This window comes from Cibotium barometz, chromosome 16 (assembly GCF_041138505.1).
Source record: "Cibotium barometz isolate CiBa-2024 chromosome 16, ASM4113850v1, whole genome shotgun sequence".
Taxonomy (NCBI): domain Eukaryota; kingdom Viridiplantae; phylum Streptophyta; class Polypodiopsida; order Cyatheales; family Cibotiaceae; genus Cibotium; species Cibotium barometz.
The window spans coordinates 58375351-58398006 of NC_141061.1; the positions used below are offsets into that span (position 1 = coordinate 58375351).

General features: G+C 46.4%; 1 protein-coding gene across 5 annotated transcripts in view; it reads right to left on the reverse strand.

Annotated features, from left to right (window-relative positions):
- Positions 1-310: 310 nt before the first annotated feature.
- LOC147630785 (uncharacterized) overlaps positions 311-22656 on the reverse strand; it is a 34780-nt gene continuing 12434 nt past the window's right edge. Inside the window, exons 2-13 of one of the 5 annotated variants that reach the window (XM_086810770.1) lie at positions 3481-3627; positions 3172-3287; positions 3049-3064; positions 2800-2954; positions 2531-2631; positions 2224-2319; positions 1972-2071; positions 1689-1737; positions 1364-1495; positions 1187-1260; positions 961-1101; positions 311-928 (exon numbers count right to left, since the gene is read on the reverse strand). In XM_086810770.1, coding sequence (XP_086666896.1) covers positions 979-1101; positions 1187-1260; positions 1364-1495; positions 1689-1737; positions 1972-2071; positions 2224-2319; positions 2531-2631; positions 2800-2954; positions 3049-3064; positions 3172-3287; positions 3481-3627 — 1109 coding nt within the window. In that variant the 3' untranslated portion in view covers positions 311-928; positions 961-978. Of the gene's footprint in view, positions 1102-1186; positions 1261-1363; positions 1496-1688; positions 1738-1971; positions 2072-2223; positions 2320-2530; positions 2632-2799; positions 2955-3048; positions 3065-3171; positions 3288-3480; positions 3628-22656 lie in introns of all 5 variants that reach the window. The other 4 variants (XM_086810773.1, XM_086810769.1, XM_086810771.1 and 1 more) reach the window with 4 other exon arrangements.

A 22656-nucleotide genomic window follows, 5' to 3' on the forward strand; every position in this document is an offset into this window, starting at 1 on the left:
AGACTGGGGAGGACCACTTGGGTGGCCAAATGGTGACATCAAACACCAAGGAATGCCAATGATCGAACCACTGTCAGTAGTACAAGGCATTGGCTTGTATTTTTGAAAACTGGAACAAAAGTGAGGAACTGAGCCCTTTGTATAGTTAGCCTTGGCCTCCTTTGAGAAGGTTAGCCTTGGCCTCCTTGAAGGTCTGAGAAGGTAGTTTGCTCACCACAGTTAAGTAACTTACATATGCAAGTGTCAAACATGAAGATATGCCAATGATATGACCACCTTCAGTAGTACAAGGCACGTGAGAGAATTGTAATTTTAAAAATTGAAACAAGAGGATCTGAACCCTTTATATAGTAATCCTCTGAGAAGGTAGCTTGCTCACCACTGTTAAGTAACTTACATGTGTCCTCACGAAGGCACAACCTAAACCAGAGAGCTACCTAGGACAGACTGTCCTCAGGTTCCAAGGTCTACTTAGGGACCGATATGGTCCATCATCAGGTCAAAAATTTTCAGATGAAGTGTTGCATTGGTTGTGTGGGCTGATTGGGAAAACCAATCTGGTCAACTTACCAAACGGCAATCCACGGTTTCAGAGTTCTCTCTCCACCAGTGCTAATCAGCCTCTCATATGTTTGCCATGTCAGTTCCCAGCCAAGGAGCACATAGCCAAAGGAGCCACCATTTGTTGTAAGAAATCAATCAAATATTGAGCTTTACTCTCCATAACTTCCTTTCTGCAATCAGACTATTTTGCTTCTACATAAATAGATCCTTAGTTGTTGAGGGAACTGAAGTTCATAAAGACGATGGGCCAGCCAGTTTGAATGAGCACCATGTGCAAGACAACAACAGCTCTTATAATATAATAGATAAGCGATTTAAGGGAGTAGAAGCTTTAAACATAAGCCATTGGGGGAGTAGAAGCTCTAAAGATAAGACATTGGGGGAGTAGAAGCTCTAAAGATAAGCCATTGGTCATTATGCTGGCTCATCTGTTTGGCAGACTGTGACAGCAAGCAAATCCTTTGCAGCCAAAACTTTTGTCTTGCCAAAAGCAATCTGAGCTGCTTTTACCGAAGCTTGAATGCGGTCTGGCCTAGCCTGAAACACCAAGACCAGGTGACCTTTTTAACATACCACCCTAGAAAGTAAAACTATCACATCAGGCCAGAAAAGCCTTAAGTACCTCATATTTACAGCTGAAATGTGTTAGCACCAAGCATCTTGTATTGGTAGCTCTAGCAAATTGTCCGGCCATGCCTGTACAATACAAAAGGTGGTGTGAAAGAGAGAGGACCAAAAAAAAAAAACCCCGTCTACCTTTCAATACTCTTTGACAAGTATATTTGATGATGTAACTCACTAGCAGTGGAATGAAACCTCTTAACTGCCTCCATTGCATCCTCCTCTAAAACAGTGCATTCATGTACGAGCACATCTGCCCCTCTAGCTGCCAAAATCAAAGATTCCGAGTCGTATGTATCACCTAGAACCACTGCATCCAAATCATGAGTGTGGCTCAGTTGTTATTCTACCAATTTAAACCAAAAGCTGACTTTAAAGAGGCGGTTCAGAAACACGGAGACATGTGGACAAAGTGACGTCTACCAATGATCCTCTAAACATGATCAGAAACAATTGGACAATCAATCATTATAAGCCTTAATTCTTACTAGCCCCTCACATACCTATCTTACGGCCTCTTCTAGGATGGCTCAACACATCTGATGGAGAAACCTGCAAATTGATGAGTTACGTTGGGTGAGATTGACGCTAACCTTGAATTTTGTGCACATGTGCATGCGCACAAGCGTGTGCGTGGCACGCGCTTGTGGCAGTGCATGTGTGCGCCCTGTTTGTGCATCATCACAGTTGTGTTTCAAAGTTCCAATAAAAGAAAAGGCAAAGCTAACAATCAAATTTTCAAGAAAATACTCGATCAATAGAACACAGGCAGCAGAACATAACCACCTTTTGGCCATTTTTTAGTGTAATAGAGTGGCCTTGTTGTAGCAAGGCATAGCCATGACCTGGTTGAACTCCAGACTCGCGTGCTCGCTCCACACTAAATCTGTTTGAACTTGGCATCAATCTCTTCATGTATGGCTTTACAAAAACCAAATTTTGAATTGCATAGAAATCTTCCAGGCATCCAGATAATAGCTAGTCTAATAAGCTTATCAGAAACAGCGGCTGCACTATGAACAAAAAGAAATGTCCAACCTTCCAGGTCGGGCATGCTCCTCCACAACAAACCCCCAGCATGGTATGCTATGCCGTAGAAGACCCGCCTTTACCATATACTTTTTGTCCTGGACTCTGTGTTGAGGTTTGTGTACATTAGACCTTAGCCAGGTGTAGGGTTCAATTCAAGATTCGTTTGAACCAAACACATCAACATTGTGCAAGATAGCTCCCAAAAGCTACATAGCCACAACTGTTTTACATTTATTTGGATGATCCACAACTCACTCCCTTGCCAATTAAGATTTTAGAACACATGTTTGTAGGGGGACTTTGGAGCACTCACAAATGCCATAAGCCATCATGACAGCAATGAAAATCTTGCCCAAGGAGTTCATCTTGATGCATGTCAATTTCCTTTGCGTGCTTTGATCCCTTCCGAGGCCTCTGCAACATGAAAATTCAGCCATGCACCACCTTGACGTACCTTATGTTAAAACAGTAATAGCCACCATGAAAGAATCAATGCTGGAAAAAAACCCTATCTTCGAGTTAGCCTTCAACCAGAAACTGCTTACAATCCAATGTTTCATAGTGCGAGGATGAATTATGCACCTTTCCAACTTTCAATTCATGCACTGCATACTTTGAGGGTACCCTCCCATAGCAAGACCTTAAAGTGGTGCGTATCCACACACGTAGCCCCTCAGGACCATATATGTTAAGAGGTTGTGGCTTATTTCCTGTCATGCCTAGACCTGATAGTAAGCCTGAAGGAAGCAAATAATCACCATATTTCAAATTATCCCATATGTTTTAAAAAATCGTATTACTGATCACATGCTAGTCAAGGAGACATCAAACCTGGAAGTCCAAAGATCTGCACACAAGAAAAGATATCGATTAAGGCAAACCCTTCATAACAAGTTGCTTTATCTGTTCAGATGGAAATCCGTTCTACATGTAGTTCTACTCTAAAAAGGATACATGGTCTCCATGCATGTGAGTTATAAAGATGTTCTCTATGGCACTTGGACGAAATGGAGCTCTATTTAACTGCTTTTGAGCACCTTCACCACAATCAAAGAGATACACTACCCCATCTGCAGTACATATACACCTTAAAATTAGAATATATATCCGTTGTGTGTGTGCGTGTGTGTGCACGCACACGCCTGTGTGTGTGTCTGTGCATGTGTCTGAACATGTGTAAGTGTATGTGCACATGTGTGCACGTGAAGGGTAACCCCAAAAGGCCAATTCAATCATTTTCTGTGCCAGTAAAATACTGCATACCCAATCTTAGAGCAAGACATGACGTATTCCTTCTCAAAGTCGGGATTGATGATGATGTGCCAAGAAAAACAAGTTGCATTCCCCTATGATCACAAAAATCTGCTGTTTCATAAACGTGTGCAGACGAGGCATTCCCTGCAGCTTCTTCTGAGATCAAAAAAAAAACCATGGTATCTCCCTGCATTGATTCAATCTTGAAAAAGCACACCTTCAATGCTACTAGTGAATTTTAAACACACAAAACACAGTAAATATACACTCATCCCTCAACAAAATATGAGCAGATTCTTCAGCAATCACGCACAGCTAGCATCAATTGAGGATTGCCATTACAGGCATTTTAACTAAACTTAGACATGCAGACTGAGCTACACTAGGCAGGACAAGCAGGACCTAACAAGACTACTCAAAAGACTTGCCGTCCAGATATTTTCTTTTGGTATGTGGCTGTCACTTGCTTTGCCAAATCATGTAGACAAAACTTTGTTTCCAATGTTCTCACGAACCTGAGCCCACTCCATTTAGAAAGTAAACACTCTTGTTATTTTATCTCCAAAATTACCATGGAAATGCACCTTTTTTGGGATCAGCATGGAAGAACCTACTCGAGACACGAGATGAAGCTAACATTGTTTGTCTCCAAAATCACCATGGAAGTGTACCTTTTTCGGGATCAGCCACTCGAGACATGAGATGAAGCTAGCATCGTGTGGCATACATGTGCAGAGATTCACACTAATCACATGCACACTGTAACACAGAGAAGTAGAGAGAAGGAGAAAAGAAAGACTCTTCACCTAACCTACTCCTACTGTATATTACTAAATGAATACATAATTACAATGATTGGCAAAGATCCAAATCAGATAGACCTCGAACAATCAACTTGCCCAACACGGCGGCTCTAAATGGAGGGGTCTATGATGCCTAGGTCCCCTCTGCGTCGCGGCTTAATGATCACTCTCCAAGCCACCTTGGCCTGGGCAGGTCTCCCGTCGCTGCCAGCCCACAGAAAGTTGCGGATTAAACGCTCAACCTGACCAATACATGCCCAGGAGAAAGACCAACAAGAGGTGATGTACCACATGGTGGCAAAGAACCTTGTTCCCCACCACAACCCAGCCAGCTAAGGAAAGCCTGGCAAAGCTCCAGTATAGCACCTTCTTCCGAATGCTCAAAAGAAGAGGGGCTAGCTGCTGCTCACGGGAGATGTCAATGCCAACCTGGCATCCAAGATAATGAACTAGAGTGCCCCTGGAGACCTACTGAAAAGCCTCAAAGTGGACACCAAGTCAGGGCGGGCGATGAGCCAACCCAAAATCCACACGCCTCGTGCCAATTGATATGCACTCCGGATGCACGACAGAAGATCTCAATCACCTTGGCGAATCTCTAGAGGTTCCCCTTGTCCCCCGACGAGTATGCTTCTGTGTCATCAGTGAACTTGGAATCAAGCAGCAGCTCCTACGTGCAGATGGGACGATGCAATTCCTGGAGCGCCGTCTATTGGGCGGAGAGAAAACTACTCATGGCCTCGACGACAAACAGAAAGAGATAAGGTGCTAGAGGGCACCCCTACCAGACCGAGCGAGAAAGCGAAAACACATGTCGCCTCTAGCTTCCTGAATAAGAACCTACCTGTGTGAAGCCGAGCAGAGTCCTGAAACACCTCAAACCCACTCCTCTGAAAAATCCATCCTGCACATTGTCTCATCCAGTAAGTCCCAATCTACTTTGTCATAGGCTTTCTCGAAATCAAGAAGGAGAACAATCAAATCCTGCTACGCATCCTGGCCACGGTCACCTCCCCAGAAGGTGAAGATGTTGTCCAGAATACCTCGATCCTGAATGAAATCCGTGTGTGTACCATGAATCAAGTTAGGGAGAAAGGGTTGCAACCTCCGGCTAATGGCCTTGGCCAAAATTTTGTAGGCAATCCCTAGGAGGGTGATGGATCTCCACTGCCGAATCTCCAATCTGTCACCACCCTCCTTGGGAATCAAGTGGATCAATCCCTTAGACAACCTCTCCAACATGGCTCTCGTAATATCACATTGAAGGCAGCTTTGAGGCCACCTTCAATGAGATCCCAGTGACCAAGAAATAAGGAGACATGAAGCCCGTCCTCTCCCAACCATTTGCCTCTAGGTAATGCCATCATAGCCTCTGCTAGCTCCTCAGATGTGTGAAGGGGATCAGCAGTAGGAAGATCCGGAGATCGTGAGGGACCACCTCTCTTGTATGCTACCGAACCCACTCGCGCATCTAGCACCTGTGAGGAAATGGGGGCACACGTGAGAAGAGAACTGAAGAAATCTGTGACAATGGCTCTCACATTGGGGGGGGGGGGGGGGGGAGGGGGGGGGGGGGGGGTTCTGTAACAATGGATCCATCTTGGCTTTGCAACCTGCAGATACCACCTCTCCGCCTATGTGGACCTACAATCTCAAAGAAATCCCTAGTGACTCTGTCTCCCACCTACGTCCAAAAAGAGACTTTGGCATGGTATCTATACTCCACCTGTCGCTCCTCTATGGATATGAGCTCTGTATGAGTGGTAGCCAGCTGACTCTCAATCCACAGAGCTTGTCCAGTGACAATGGTGCTTGAGTCGACCACTGTCAGCAATAGCTCACTGATGGAAACACATACTCCACCCTATGTCACGTGCACACCAGTCAGGTGTACAGTGACATGGCTTCATTCTAGCATCATTAGCATCATCAGGAATCATCAGGCTTTTAATCATGATTTATTCAGGCATTTTATGGGCATTTTATATCAGCCGACTAGCATTTATGCTATTAGTGGCATTATTTATGCAGTCGTGGACATTCAGTAGGCTGGCCGACTGCATTCAGGCTGGCCGACCAGCAGCCCTTATGCATATAAATAGAAGAGCATATCCATTCAGCAGCAAGTTCATCATTGAAGCATTCAGCACTCAGTCCCTCAGCGTTTCTGCTCCAGGAAGGCTGAGAAGTGTAACGCATCTCCATCAGCATTCAGTTAACGCAACATCAGTTCAGCATCAGCATCAGCAAAACGCAGCCAGTTCAGCCATTCAGGTCTGCGTTTTTATCATTCATCAGTATTCAGCCTCTGTTCCCAAAGTTCCCTTCAGCGTTTCCTTCCAGGAAACAAGGGAAAGAGTGGACAGCAGTTCAGCCCGCATTTACAGCATTTAGGCAGCATATTCAGCAGTACAGATCCATTTGGATCATCATTGTAACTTCATTCATTCATATAATATAGCTGCACTGCATTGACACATCTTTGTCTATCTCTTTGTCTATCTCTTAAACATCATTAAGTGCAGTAAGTGTAGACTAAGGTTGTGATTACTACGGTCTTAACCTCCCACATGTCACATTGGTATCAGAGCGTTACAGGGTAACCAGCCTTAGAGCATGTTCAGTTCATCAGTCATTCAGTCACACATCAGTTTTATCGCTTCCGCACAGTTAAACCCAGTTCTCAAATGTGACATGTGGGAGGTTAAGACCGTAGTAATCACCACCTTAGTCTACACTTACTGCACTTAATGATGTTTAAGAGATAGACAAAGAGATAGACAAAGATGTGTCAATGCAGTGCAGCTATATTATATGAATGAATGAAGTTACAATGATGATCCAAATGGATCTGTACTGCTGAATATGCTGCCTAAATGCTGTAAATGCGGGCTGAACTGCTGTCCACTCTTTCCCTTGTCTCCTGGAAGGAAACGCTGAAGGGAACTTTGGGAACAGAGGCTGAATACTGATGAATGATAAAAACGCAGACCTGAATGGCTGAACTGGCTGCGTTTTGCTGATGCTGATGCTGAACTGATGTTGCGTTAACTGAATGCTGATGGAGATGCGTTAACTGAATGCTGATGGAGATGCGTTACACTTCTCAGCCTTCCTGGAGCAGAAACGCTGAGGGACTGAGTGCTGAATGCTTCAATGATGAACTTGCTGCTGAATGGATATGCTCTTCTATTTATATGCATAAGGGCTGCTGGTCGGCCAGCCTGAATGCAGTCGGCCAGCCTACTGAATGTCCACGACTGCATAAATAATGCCACTAATAGCATAAATGCTAGTCGGCTGATATAAAATGCCCATAAAATGCCTGAATAAATCATGATTAAAAGCCTGATGATTCCTGATGATGCTAATGATGCTAGAATGAAGCCATGTCACTGTACACCTGACTGGTGTGCACGTGACACCCTATGTCCCAGAGGGGCCAAAAGAGTGGACCATAAGGTGCGACTCCTACCCTACAAGATCTTCCCGCAACGGGGGGCACGTTCCTCTGAAAGATGGTGCTCTGAAAGAAGAGAATGTCAATGGGTCCACCAACTGCTGCTTTGTGGAGCTCCTCTCTAACGACACCACGCCTCTGAAAGCATTGTGAGCCCCCAAACCCTAGATGTTCCATGAGACGATCCGCATAACTAAGATTGGAAGGAAGTGGAACTATCTGAACTACCCTCCACTTGAAGAGTCTTGGGCGTGGGTTTCCATGGAGAGTAATCATTGTCCGTCCTAGGGCGAAGCCGCGCCATATGGGCACTAATCATGGCCTCCATGTGCAGCCACTATGTTCGAGCCCTAGAGTATGCATACTCTGGACTTCACTTATCACAATGCAAGTATCAATAGGAGGGGGGAAGTGGTATTGCCATTGAAACATGAAGAAACACAAAAAGCAACATCTCCAGGCTGGAGGGCACCATCTTCCCTGCCTGATCTCTAAGGCCCGATCCACCCAACTCCATCTGCACCAAAGGCCAGAGGTGGGTAAGCACATCAGTGATACGCAGGTCATGCAAATGGTGCGAGAGCTCTACAGCCTGCACAGTGGACATTGACTCCATGCTCTAGTCTCTCCATTGTGCTGCACTTAGTGGGAAGGAGGAGATCATCGCGCCACTCTCTAGGGTGGACGGTTTGGAGTGAACACATATGCGAATGGGAGCCACCGTCTCCTCGAACATACCAGCTCTTTCGATGAGAAGTCATCGGAAAAAACTATAGTCAATTGGCTTCCCTAGCACCTTGGGGGGGCCACCTGGCGACTCTCAAGGGAGAGCCTGCACCGGAGAGGCAGTGATGGTCATCTCTACCAGCTCTGTAAAATGATGGATCAAACGACGGACTGAGTTGGCCAACTACCTCCGCTCCGGGTCTGGCACAACCAAAGGGTGGCAGGAGTGCTCTAGAGAGGCAGAAAGGGAAGGAGGGGAGGGGTTTCCTGTATAGCCGGAGCACAGGGGGCTGCAAGGGGAAGAGTCGGGGCCTCGTGGACTACCGACAAGGACAAGCTCAGCGAGGTGTCCCATATGTCGACAATTGAAACATTGGCCTGGGAGGCCAAAGTACCAACTCTATGCAAAATAGGGTCCTCCGAAGACTAGGGAGCAAAATGGTGTGAGGCACTGACTCCAGAGAGGCAATGCAAATACAAAGGAATGGAATCCCAGCCGTCCGTGCAAGAACTGAAGGGGCGGTGCATCATTCCACCGATAGCACCACCTACCACCAGAAGGAGAGGAAGGTATTCCTTCCTAAGACCTGGAAAGCCTGAGGTGCCAGCTAAAGGGTCGGATGCCGGGTCGAAGCCATGCTACCAACTCGCAAAGAAGACACCGGCCATACATAGTGTGACGGGGCTCAGCAACATGACTCTGTCCGAAGCTGCAGGTGAATTGAACTCAACCTGATAGTAGCCATGCCCCAAGAGATGAATGCCGGTGATCTTTTCATGCGTGCCAAGAGGGCTGTCTTGTAACAGATCCCTAAACTATTCGCGCACCGAGTGACTACCCACAATCTTGCATACCAAGGTGGAGGCCTCCAAAGAAGCAACTCTCGAAGCGAGGAGCTAGAGATCCTCTTCTGAAAAGGAGAGGCAAGGGACAGCAGCCTCCGTCGGGGATGACGGAGAGGCTCCCATGGAGTCCTCCTACGGGTTCAAGACCAGAAGTTGGCCCCGAAAGCAAAAATCACCTAACCAAGAAGACAGGAGAGAGAGGGTAAGGAGGGGGAGGAGTGGGCAAAAGCGTAGAAGGAAGGGGGAAAAGGCGAGGTGACAGCATACAACCAGGCGGGCTGTGCAGGGAGCGAGGAGGAGGGTTGAGGCGAGGGAGCCACTGCTAGGGGCTGAGGCGGAGAAGGAACAAGGCGAGGGGGGCAAGGACGAGGGAGGGCAACAAAGCAGGAGTGGGAGGCAGAATCAAAGGCAAAGAGGGACGGAGAGCGCAGGCAGCCAGGGAGGGCACTGGCGAGAGGCGATGGAGGGTGCGAAGGCAGCCAGGAGGAGAGGCAAGAGGGGGCGCTAGTGGGAGGCGATGGAGAGGGGGGGCTACGCACAGAGCCGGGGGGGGGGGGGGGGGGGGGGGGGGGGGGGGCCGCAAACACAATCTAAGGAGGGTGAGGCGGGCAGTTTCAATCACACAGGCGGGAAAGCTCCAGCTCGCTTCGCGAATCCGTTCAACCCATAGAGGGTGTTCACACCAGCTAACTCTGAAATACCCAATACCCTCCTTCGGAGTAATGGAGGTGATGCCTCAAAAACCTTCAATAGTCGCTGTACTCCAACACTAGCACAGAAACCAGACATGTTCCCCAGTACTAACTCAGAGGCTCATGAGCATGGCTCAAAGGCATAAAAGCATGGCTCAGTACAAAGGATTCAGAGGTCAAGTCTTGCCTCGAGAGACAAAGACAGCCGACATCAACATACTTAGACAAAACGCCCCTTTCTCTAAGGAGGGTAGAGAGGGAAGGATGGAGCATTACAAAAAGAAACACAACCCACAGAGTAGGGGGCCAGCAGCCCCAAGGCAGCCTCAACTTGGCTAGCCTTGCAAAGGCAGCCAAGGCCTTGCCTCACGGTCAAGCAGCACCCTACCAACATTTGTTGGGCAGCCCACTGTGCACACGAGCAGTCGTGGGCATTTGTGCAACCAACAGGGTCCTTTGCACTAGTCGACTGCTGTGCCAGCATTTAATGACCAGCCGACAGGGAATAAAATACCCGACCAGCATTTTATGCTGTCTGACTGGCATCCTGCAGTCGTGAGGGTATTTTCCTTCAGCCGACTGGCTTTTCTCAATCGTGGCCTCTGTGGAATCAGCCGACAGCCTCCTATCAGCAGTCGACTGCTGATAGGGGGAGTATAAATAGGCATGGCCTTTTCCAGCAACATCATTCAGATATTCAGCAGATACAACTTCAGATTGCAGCACTCTGCCCATCTCCAGGCAACAAGGAAGATACTCCTACATCTCAGCCAGCATATGTGCAATCCTTCAGTCATCTGGACTTGCATCAGTGGCCAAGGAAAGTCTTCAGCAGAGCCTTGGGATAGCTGGATACTCTACCGACGTTTGGGCCTCCTCGTACTTGGGTTGGGCGTTCATATCATTTGTACTCAGCATTGTACATCATTTCTCCAAAGAATAATATAAGCAAATACTCCTGCTTGCACGGGGGGGCATTCAGTGGGTATTGGAACCCAATCCGGTGTCGTCTTCTACATTCTACATTCTCTACTCTCTCCCTATTCTCTAAAGTTGATGCTACATATTCTCACCACATAAAGGTATAAAGAAGGCCCTATTGCACGTTATCACGATCAACCTTGGTGCATGTAACATCCTTGCTGCCTTGCAGACTCTCACAAATGAATCCTCTTGATCTTTGAATGCTAATCCTAATGAATGCCTAACAATCCTATTTATAGAACAAAGGTATCAATTCGTAATCAAGTCGGTTTTGCCTATTTTTCCCACAAAACATTGTCCCAAACGTCATATTTTTTGTCCAAACTCTACCCAAAAGGTGTCCCAACCATTGGGCTATGTCTTGGGCACTTTCGGGAGCCTGTAGGGCTGCAAAATCTGCTCTAAATCTGCCCCTAAATCTACCCATATATTTGCTAATGAGAATATATATGTCTATGAGCATTGGGATTAACGAATGCACATGGCATCCCCTCCTGCTGCGCTTGGAGCAGTGGAGTAATCCATACACCTTTGCTCCGATTCCGTTCCGGTCCGGTCCAATTGAAGATTGCACTTCATATCCATCGGCTCAATCCCCAAGCTCTCTGACTTAGTCTTCAAGTTCTCTGGATCTTCTGAGAACTCCTCTGAAACTCTCGAGATGACTTCATCCTCCTGCAAATAGGATTTGGAGAGATCCACCTCATTGGGAACGATCAGGTTGACCTCATCCTCCTCCAAATAGGATTTGGAAATATCCACCTACTCGATCTCTGGTTATGGATCTAGTTCTACTTCTAGTTCTGGTTTGGCTTCTGGCTCTAGCTTTGGCTCTAGTTCTGGTTCTGGTTTTGGTTCTGGCACCTGCATTTTGGGTAGTGGCACCTCCTCAAAAACACCTCTTTCTGTGATCACGTCTCCCGAGAACTCTTGTCTTAGAAGCTCTCTTTTCATTGGATAAACGCTCTCGGTCATGTGTTGCTTCACAACCCTAGGTGATTCCTTCTTGGCCTTTGTTGATGCTACCATGAACTGAGCCCATGTCTCCTTGAGTTGTGCCCATCTTTGCTCGTACAGAAGCTGGCCTTGACACACCTCTTCCTGAAGCTTTACTTGATGTGCTTCTTTGTCGCGTTGTTGACGGTCCTCTTCTACGAGTTGTTGCCTAAACCGGCAATGATATGGTCATACTCGGCATAGCGTTCTTGTTCCCTTTTGTAACGTTCTTCATCTTCCCATCTCCAACGACTCTGCATAGTCTCATACTCATACCGTAACTCTTCATTGGAGAAAGTCTTGAGAAAGTCGTTATCCATTGCCTCTAAACTCATGATATTGTTCTGTTAAAATCAGCCTAAAAAACCTAATCCTAGAGTTCTACATGCTTTCTAAACTCCCTAGGATCATACTAGGCTGAAATCTAGACTTTCTAGTACTATACCATGCTGAAAATGAGCAAAAAGCTGATGAAAAAATGCAAATTTAACACAAAAACACAAACCCTAATTTTGCTTGCAAACCCTAATTCACCATGCACAAAACGTAAGCTAAGAGCTGTCCTAGGATTACCTAAGCTCTGATACCAATGTAACATGCATTGCGGAAGCGTGTTCATGATTAACGCTAAGCAAAGAAGATTAACGCTAATCCTATGTTTAGCAAAGACACATAAGAGAAGGAGAGCTAGACCTAATCTACTATATATTGCCAAAACATGCTATATATATAATGATCTTGCTGATTCACAGCTTCATGATGCATACCAAAGATCCCTGTAGCCCTCTACTTGCAATCGGACAAGAGAAGCTCCTGCTGATCCACCACTGTCCTTGTTGCAACCCTTGCAGACTCTGACAAATGGATCCTCTTGATCTTTGAATGATGATCCTAATGCCTAATGATCCTATTTATAGGAAAAAGGTATCAATTCGTAATCAAGTTGGTTTTTCCTATTTTTTCCATAAAACATTGTCCAAAAAGTCATATTTTGTGTCCAAACTATGCCCAAAAGGTGTCCCAACCATTGGGCTATGCCTTGGACACTTCTAAGAGCCTATAGGGCTGCAAAATCTGCTCTAAATCTACCCTTGAATCTACCCATATATTTGCTAATGAGAATATATATCTATGAGCATTGGGATTAACAGATGCACATGACATGGTAAGAAAGTTTGTACCAAGTGGCAAGCTGTACAAGCCTCCAAGTCCTCTGCCTCCATAACAGCCACTGTTGTAATTTAAGAGGGAAAGATAAGTGAGCCATTCATAATGAAAATAGACTTGATTGCATTGATTTAAATGAGCTTGTACATAGTGCTTATATAGCCATGAGAGATACACTCAATGTGACTCGATATATTTCTGGGATGACATCACTGCTTATGGCATTTGGTGCTGGATTTCATCTTTGATCTTAGACTATAAGATATCCTATGCAAAATAATTGAAAAGGCTAGGGACTACATGTTGGGCTTATTCCCAACAAACCCTCCTTTAAGCCAAACTTTTGAAAGACACTCAATACATGGGCTTATACCTAGTAATCTCCTTTGATATAAGAATTAGATAAGAGTCCTCCCTTAATGACATTGGGTGTGTGTACTCTTCTCCATAATACAATCAAGGTCATGTATGATAAAAGACAAGGTTTTAGAACCCAAAAAGAAAGAGTGAACTAGAAAGCACAAGATGTTGAGATATCGAGCTCAACTAGTGCTACAGCGGACATTGATGACCCACCTGGGTGATAGCTTCTGCATCTACACCACTGGCATGGTTAGTGAGATTATGGGTGATATGTGGCCAGTGGGATGACAGGCTGTGTGACAGCCATTTTGGATTACTAGAGACTAGCATAGTTATAGCGCCAGCTCATTTAGTAGGGTTCACATTATGGACCGACCCTTGTATGTCGTAGTAGTTGAGTAGTAACCCATATAGTGTGTACTCTTATCTTTATGTTATGTTGGTTGAGTAGAGAAAAAGAAGATAGAAGAAAATTCAGCTATCCATCTCTCTCTTGTGTCTTCCTCTCTCTTGTGTGTGTGTGTTTGCTTGCTAGGGTTTGAAGCTCTCCCTCTCCCCCACATTCTCTTTATGGTATCAGAGCCTGGTTCGTGTGAGAGCCAAGGAGACAAGCAAGAGACAAGAACAAGAAAGGAAGGAAGCAATACTACACGGATAAGAGCACCATCATCTCTTTCGCCTTCTTGGTTTAGATACAACACCCCCTCAGTAGCTCTGGGAGCTACACATCTCCGATTGAGGAGCTGTCTTTGCGGGAGCAGAGCTACAGGGCAGGTATATTGTTCTATTGGACGACGTTTTTTCAACCAGATTCGCGTTTCGGCGCATTACGGGCCCCGTTTCGTCACTGCAAGGTATTTTCGACAGTTATCTGGAAGTTCTGGTAGAGAACTGTTTCTGCTCGAAATCTGGTTATTGCAATGCAGCAATGCATTTTGGAAGTACAGACAGGGTTTACACATGTATTGTTGATGCTGGGTGTATGTACATGAACAAAGACCCTGGTGTATAAAACTAGACAGGAGATGACTTCTAACACCCCCTCTCAGCTCCTGGCTGTGAAACCAACCACTGGGAGCTGGGGTGCCGCCCGAGCAAGTCCTGAGAGAGCGACTTCGTGAAGAGGTCCACGGGACTGTCCTCCGTCGAACAGAACTCTAGCAAGATGTCATCAGAAACGATCTGTTCACGAACAAAGTGCCTCTGGATGACTATGGGTTCCTCCAATGGAAGACCAAGCCTGCTATGCAACCTCCTGCTGCTCCGTAAAACTGCTCTTGGGCCATAAGTAGATCCCCTCGTGTCCGAATCTCCTCCCCAAACCGAGTCACTCCAACCGTGGAGTCGGACTCCATCCAACGATCCCCCTCCTGTGTACAAGAGTCCATGATCCTTCGCATGCCGCAGAAACCACAGGAAACGCAATCCTGCCTCCCAAAGAGACATCTGCAACCAAGAGCTCAAATGCCTCAGGAAGCTCCCGTCCAATCTGGTGTCCATCAACCATATCAATGAACCATACAGCTTCTGAGTCATAGAGACATCACACTGCTCACAAGGATCAACACCTGTTACGGTGCACAAATAAGTCCTCGAAACCTGATGAAACCTGTCAACCACCCCCTCTGAATCCGGAACCACAAAGCCTGGAGAAACCACCTCCTTCTGCAAGTAAGCACCTGTCACCTGCCTGGCTTTCCGAAAGGTCCCCGTGGAAAGAACATCCTCAACTACTGGAAGTTCTATGTCCCGAACACTACGAGACATCAGAGCATAAGTGACCTGTTCAACTTCCTCTGACTGTCGAACACAAGAACTACATCAGTACTGGAAAGTTCCTGCCAACTGCTGCCATCCACTGGCAAGCTATCCACCACCTGGTCTCGGAAAGCCCGCTCCTGCAGCGTATCCACACTTGAGTGGCCATTACCAGACTGCCACTCATCACAAACCTGAGGACCTGGGAGAGAGAGTGCTGAAAGCCTGTAAACTCCATTCTCCACTCCGCCTTCCCAAACCACTTGGCCTGTTGCTTTGTCCCGGAGAGCAACAAAATGCTCATCAAACTCCACCCGTACGCCAGTCTTGCAAACCTGATGCACTGACAACAGATGAAAACCAAGTGCCGGAACATACAACACCTGGGAGGAATGCTTCCCCCCTCTGCCATCGGGAACTATCTCCATCCTGCCCTCACTGTGAACTGGGATAGTGGACGTATCCCTAGTAAGAATATGACCAGAAAGCCTGCAGAGATCCTGTAAACCGGAACGGGAAGGAGTCATGTGCTTGGAAGCACCACTATCAAGAATCCACTCCCGAGTATCCGTTGTTGCGGAGAGTCCTCCAATCTCCTCCCTGCCTGAAGAAAACGAAACATCGGTGTCCATCACCTCCAGGTGCACAAAAGCCGGAGTCTTCATGATTGCTATTGAGGAATCTTCACCCTTCTCGGTCTTCCGCTTGGGACACTGCCTCCAGTAGTGGCCTTTCTCGCCACAATCATTACAGGTCCTCTCTGCCTTCAGTTTCTCGCGGTCAGCGTCGGACTTCTTCTCAGAAGACTTCTCCAATGAAGCCTTCCCGTTGCCCGAGTTACGGCCTTTCGACCGTTGGCCAGTTAAGGCCTCCGAACCTCCACCCTGAGGAGGGTTCGTGAATCGTTCCTCCTGGTCCAGGACCATGGGCACAAGCTCCTCCCACGTGATGGTGCTGAGCCTGCCAACCACCACTGGTAATCAAAGAGGAGTAAAATGCTGAGTACGAAGAGGGCAAATGTGACAGCAACGTGATGGCCATGTCCTCTGACGATATCTCCTTCCCAGCCTGAAGAACTTCCTGCTGAAGAGCCTGCAACTTGTTAATATGCTCCCGCATCGTCGACGACTTTGCAGGGCTCATAACCCGCATCTGTACTTCCAAGGAAATCCTCTTCATGGGCAATATCCTGTTGTAAAGTGAGGCCAAATGCTGCCATATACCTCTGGCCAGCGTCATATGCTTTATATGATTGATTACCTGCGGTGTGCAATTGAGGAAAATAAACGAACGGACCCTGGCGTTGACATGATCCCACATCTGCGTCTGGGCCTCCCGGTCCTTTCGGGTTGACGGTAACTCCCCTTCCTCTACTTCCGGCCGTGGAACACCAACAACGACGAAATCGGCGAGGTCGTAGGACTCCAAAACGGATTCCATCATCACCTTCCATATGCCGTAGTTGCTCCCGTCTAACTGACGGTCCACCGGGAACGTGGGGAGTGTCGGGATCTTCACATGTCTCTCGGCCATCTCAAACAGATCTGCCATAGCGGGGATGTACTCTGAAAAGGGTGGGTGGGTGGGAACAAAGAAGAACTAAAACCTGCAAGTGGCTGTCCAGCAAATCAGCCCGCCTTCCTCTTGCACCTTCTCTTCCCAATCAGCCCAAAACAGTCCACCAATCAGCCACAAAACAGTCCCCCTCTTGCTCACACAAATCCCAAGACCTATCTAAAGCATGTCCATCAATGAATATGCCTTAAAGATCAAGGACATTGTTGAATCCCTTGGGTCTATCAATATATCAATGGAGGATGATGATTTGGTGAGTGTATGTCTGAATGGGCTTGGCAAAGAGTACAAGCTATTCAAGACCTCCATTGCAATTAGGGAGAATATTTCCAACTTTCGGGACCTGATATCTATACTAATCATAGAAGAAAAGGCTTTAGATGAGGATTCTTCTTCACAAAGCAAGAACACATCAGAACATGCCTTCTACTCTAATTCAGGTAGAGGCAGAGGTAGAGGCCGTGGTTGAGGCCAAGGTGGTGACCGACAAGGAAATCAAAATTCTGGACAACAACAGTCCAATGATTCACAGCAGCAATCATACACAGGTGGAAGAGGCCAGTCTAGAGGTAGGGGGAGCCAAAGAGGCCGAGGTGGTTGGCAAAGAAATCAAAATGTAAATAACATAGAGTGCTATTACTGTGGCAAACCAGGACACATAGCAAAGGACTGCTACAAAAAGCAGAATGACATTAAAAGTGGGAAGTTGCAGCAAGGCAACTATGCATCATCTAGCAAACATGGAGGTGATGACAGAAGTGAGCAGTTGTTTGTGATGCAGTACATGCTTAGTTCCATAACATGGGATATATCAGGATCTCAAGATATATGGTATGTGGATTCTAGCGCCTCTAACCACATGACCAGTCATGTTGAGTGGTTTAGAGATATGCAGAAAATGAAAAAACCAGGTTATGTAGAAATAGGTGATGATAGTAGATACTGCACATCCCATTGCGCATGTTGGTAAAGTGCCATTGTCTATGCAAGATGGCAAAATGAAGTACTTGGCTGATGTACTTCATGTTCCGAATATTACAAAGAACCTGGTTTCTGTTGGACAAATAGTTGAGCAGGGTCTGCAAGTGAGGTTTAATCCTCAAGGATGTTTTATGGAAGACTTTAAAAATAAGTGTCGCTTGGTTGCGAAGGGTAACAGAAATGGCAGGATGTTTACTTTGGATGTGAACATGCCTGAGATAAAGGCAGCCATGTTTGTGCATGGAACAGGTGTCGTTGCAGATATTGACATATAGCACAAGCGCATTGGTCATGTGAATGTACAGCGACTGAAGTCTATGCAGGCCCAAAATATTGTTGCAAGTTTGCCAAAGTTTAAGGTTGACGGTATGCATAAGGTATGTGAAGCATGCCAACTTGGTAAGCAGACCAAACATGCTTTCCCACATGAAAAGCATGTCAGTGCAAGGCCATTGGATGTCATACATTCAGATGTATGGAGACCGACCAAGACTGCAACAATTGCAGGTTGTAGGTACTATGTTACATTCATCAATAACCACACTAGGAAAGTGTGGATTTATTTCATGAAGGAGAAAAGTGAGGTGTTTACTCGCTTTCAAAGATTTAAAGCCTTGGTCGAGAAGGAAAAAGACATGCAAATAAAATGCCTAAGATGAGATGGTGGGAGAGAATATTTCTCCAATGAGTTCAGTGATTTCTTGAGAAAGCAGGGAATCAAGAGGCAGTTTACGTGCAGGTACACTCTGCAACAGAATGGTGTTGTAGAAAGGAAAAACAGGCACATTGCAGAAGTGGCACGTGCCTTGATGGCTGAAAAGAATATGCCACATTACTTTTGGGCAAAAACAATAGCAACTGCTGTGTACATTATGAACAGGACACTCACTACAACTGTTCATGGTATGACTCATGAACAGAAGTTTACAGACATAAGACCGGATGTGTCTCACTTGAAAGTGTTTGGGTGTATTACATATGTACATGTTCCTGATGAAGTGAGAACAAAGTTGGATCCAAAGACAGAGAAATGTATCTTCATTGGTTATGCTATGGAGCAAAAAGGTTATAGATGCTATAACCCTACCACTCGTGAGATGCGAGTAAGCAGAGATGTTGTCTTCGATGAGATGCATACTTGCATTCCGTACCCATACTCATCCGATGTGTACCTTCAATACTTTCCGTACCACTCCATACGTACCGTACCTCGTACGGATGTGTACCTTCAATACTTTCCGTACCACTCCATACGTACCGTACCTCGTACGGATGTGGTCTTCGTACTAAATATGAGGTTCAATGTCCAACACTTATATTTTAGTCAGTGGTCATTGCTCAATAGTTAATAGATTAGTTTTCATTTCAGTATTACCATTGTCTTTCATGCTATTTTCATATGGATGCTAGATATTTCTTATTTTACATACATACATAGTAAAGAACGTGAACGTACTTAAAATACTTATCTTGATGCGTACTTTACGTACTCGTACCGTACACATACCATACCGCACCATATCTAAAGTACTCAACCACTACGATGAGATGAGTAGCTAGTATGCACTAGTAGTGAAGGCAACAGAAGATGCAAATGTAAGAAGTGCTGATGTTGCACCACATGTAGAGCAGCAATCACAGGTGCTGAGTGGACCTGGGGAGTCCTCAAGTTGTGGATCCAATGTTAGCCCATGGTCAGGCAGGTTGAGAAATGATGCAGGTACACATGTATCACGGAAAGGGAAGGAAAAGGTAGATCAATCTTTTGTGCCTGATTTGTAAGCAAGTCACTCATATGTGGATGGTGACTCTAGTGGCTCTGAGCAGAGCCTTGATGAGGAGCTTGGCATTCCGTCTATGGTTACTCCTCGTGTAAGGAGAACTAGGACTGTTTTGAGGACACCTGGCAGTGATCCAGGTGTGCGTAGGTCTACGAGGGTTAGATACCCTGTTGACAGGTTGAGATATGATGGATATACAACCCATCATTGTGTTTACATGGTAAAAGCAATACAGTAGGTTGAGCCCACTTGCTTTGAGCAAGCAATTGAAAATAAGAAATGGGAAGATATGAGGAGATGGCAGCATTGGATGCAAATGCAACATGGGAGTTAGTGCCTTTGCCTAAGGAAAAGAAGGCAATTGGATGTAAGTGGGTGTATAAAGTCAAGCACAATGCTGATGGTTCAGTGAACAAGTACAAGGCAAGATTGGTTGCCAAGGACTATGCGCAGACTTATGGCATAGACTATGAGGAGACATTCAACCCAGTTGCAAGAATGGCAACCGTGAGAGATGTCACCAATTGGCCGACCTTTTGGTCCATCTCCAGTTTTGTGTCTCGTTCACTTGAGGCCAAGCCAGTGTCTCATGTGAAGAGGCCAGTATTTTTGCTTAACATGGACGGGAGCCAGACTGGTGCGACCCTGTCATGTGCATCATAGATGCCATGGACATTCTCAGGGCTAGATCCAGAAGAGGCAGCCAGATAAAGAGCAGAACCAGATAGAGCCAGGGATTGGAGCACAAGATACAGAAGTGGCCAGTTTGGATATGGAGAAGAACCAAGGTGCAGTCGGCTGAGTATAGGAGTTGTCGGCTGTACCAGAAAGCATGTCGGCTGACGTCAGCAATGCCAGGAAGGTGTGGCAGCAGAGCAGGCGCATCAAGGACAAAAAGCACATGCAGTCGGGCTGCATAAAAAGGGGTTTTATGAACTTATTACTGGCCGACCAGCAGTCGGCCAGTTTCCCATGTACTCCAAGGGACTATAAATAGCCCCCTTGCTCAAGGTCTTAGTCATTCAACCCACTAGGGGTATGAGTCATTAGGAGTCCTAGTCTAGGGCAGTTTTGGTGTGTTATCACCTTTTCAAGGAGGCAGCCAAGGGCTGCAAAGATATGTACCTTTTTGTACCATAGTATATACTGAAATTCCAGCACTTCTCACTCTCTCTCTCTACTCTCTCTCTACCTGCGTTTTTGCATCAGATGGTGCATTTTGCATCAGAAGGTTTTCCAAGAGTGTTTAGGGCTGAAAGAAGACTACCCAGAGCTTCCGCGCGTTACATTGGTATCAGAGCATCAGGCTCAGCAAAGCTAAACACTGATTCAGTCCCAGATGATGGTGTACAGGTCCAAGGTACAGGAAAGTACACGGATTCGAAGCCCAAGGCGGGAACACAAATCGGGAAGAACTCCCAGGAGGTTTGTTGGTGGTGTTCCACAGTGCCAGATGGGGATGGCAGTTCCGTGAGCCAGATAGGTTCTAAGGGAACGGTCCCAAGGGAGGTTGATCCTCCAAGGGTGATGTGAGTGCCAGACTCAGTTCCAGGAACGAAGACCAAGACGGTGTTCAGAGTCAGGGCAGGAATGGATTGTGGACTAGAGGAAGACCAGATGCATAGATCTTCATCAGAGACAGAGTGGTTTGGAGAAACAGACCGGATTTTCAGAGAAAAAGGTTTGCCAGGGATGGAAGATGACAGAGGGACTTCGGGACAGGATTGGGATGATGACAGTCATCCAAGAGTAGGTTGGATTCCCGTCATCAAGTTTAGCAGAGGGGGATGTCATGTGCATCATAGATGCCATGGACATTCTCAGGGCTAGATCCAGAAGAGGCAGCCAGATAAAGAGCAGAACCAGATAGAGCCAGGGATTGGAGCACAAGATACAGAAGTGGCCAGTTTGGATATGGAGAAGAACCAAGGTGCAGTCGGCTGAGTATAGGAGCTGTCGGCTGTACCAGAAAGCATGTCGGCTGACGTCAGCAATGCCAGGAAGGTGTGGCAGCAGAGCAGGCGCATCAAGGACAAAAAGCACATCCAGTCGGGCTGCATAAAAAGGGGTTTTATGAACTTATTACTGGCCGACCAGCAGTCGGCCAGTTTCCCATGTACTCCAAGGGACTATAAATAGCCCCCTTGCTCAAGGTCTTAGTCATTCAACCCACTAGGGGTATGAGTCATTAGGAGTCCTAGTCTAGGGCAGTTTTGGTGTGTTATCACCTTTTCAAGGAGGCAGCCAAGGGCTGCAAAGATATGTACCTTTTTGTACCATAGTATATACTGAAATTCCAGCCCCCTCCTCTGCTCCTCTGCTCGCCCTTACCCTCTCTTGAGTAGGGTTTAAATTCAGTACCCCCCTGAGGGGGAGGGGGGGGGCTCCCTGTGGGCTATTTTCAGCACCCCCGTGATACAACATGGCCCCTAAACTGAAGTCATTTGCAACCATGGCCTCGAACCCACCCCCCCTTCCACCCCTTATCAAACCTCAATCCCCATGGGAGATCTTCATCATGGGAGAACTGAAGAAATTGCAGCAGGAGGTCTCCACCCTCAAAACTGAGCTGACACACAAGGAAACAAAGATTGCCAGTCAAGAAACAAGGATTGCTGGCCTCGAAGCTCAATTGCAGGACATCAAGAACAAGCAGGAGATTCAGGAAGCAGCCCAAGAAGCAACCCAAAAAATACAGGAAACACAACAAGAAAGCACAAAACCTCAGGTAAAATCAGAGAACTTTGTCAGTGAAGTACTGTCAGTCCTGAAAGAAAATGAAAGGGTCAAAAGCCTGGAAACTTTTGTTCGAATTGGGGGCTTGCCAGAAGATTGGTCAGTAGGTACCAACACAGATGAACAGCTAGAGGGATACATCTTGGATGTAGATATCATAAAGGAACGACTCACTAAAGTGGTACCTTTTATAGACCTTGGTGACCCAACTGACATTCAAATTAAAGGGAAACAGGCTAGGGTTCGATACTATGATATGATTGATAAGATCAAGGTAATGAAGCAGACTAAATCATTGCAAGGTACCTCGGTGTGGA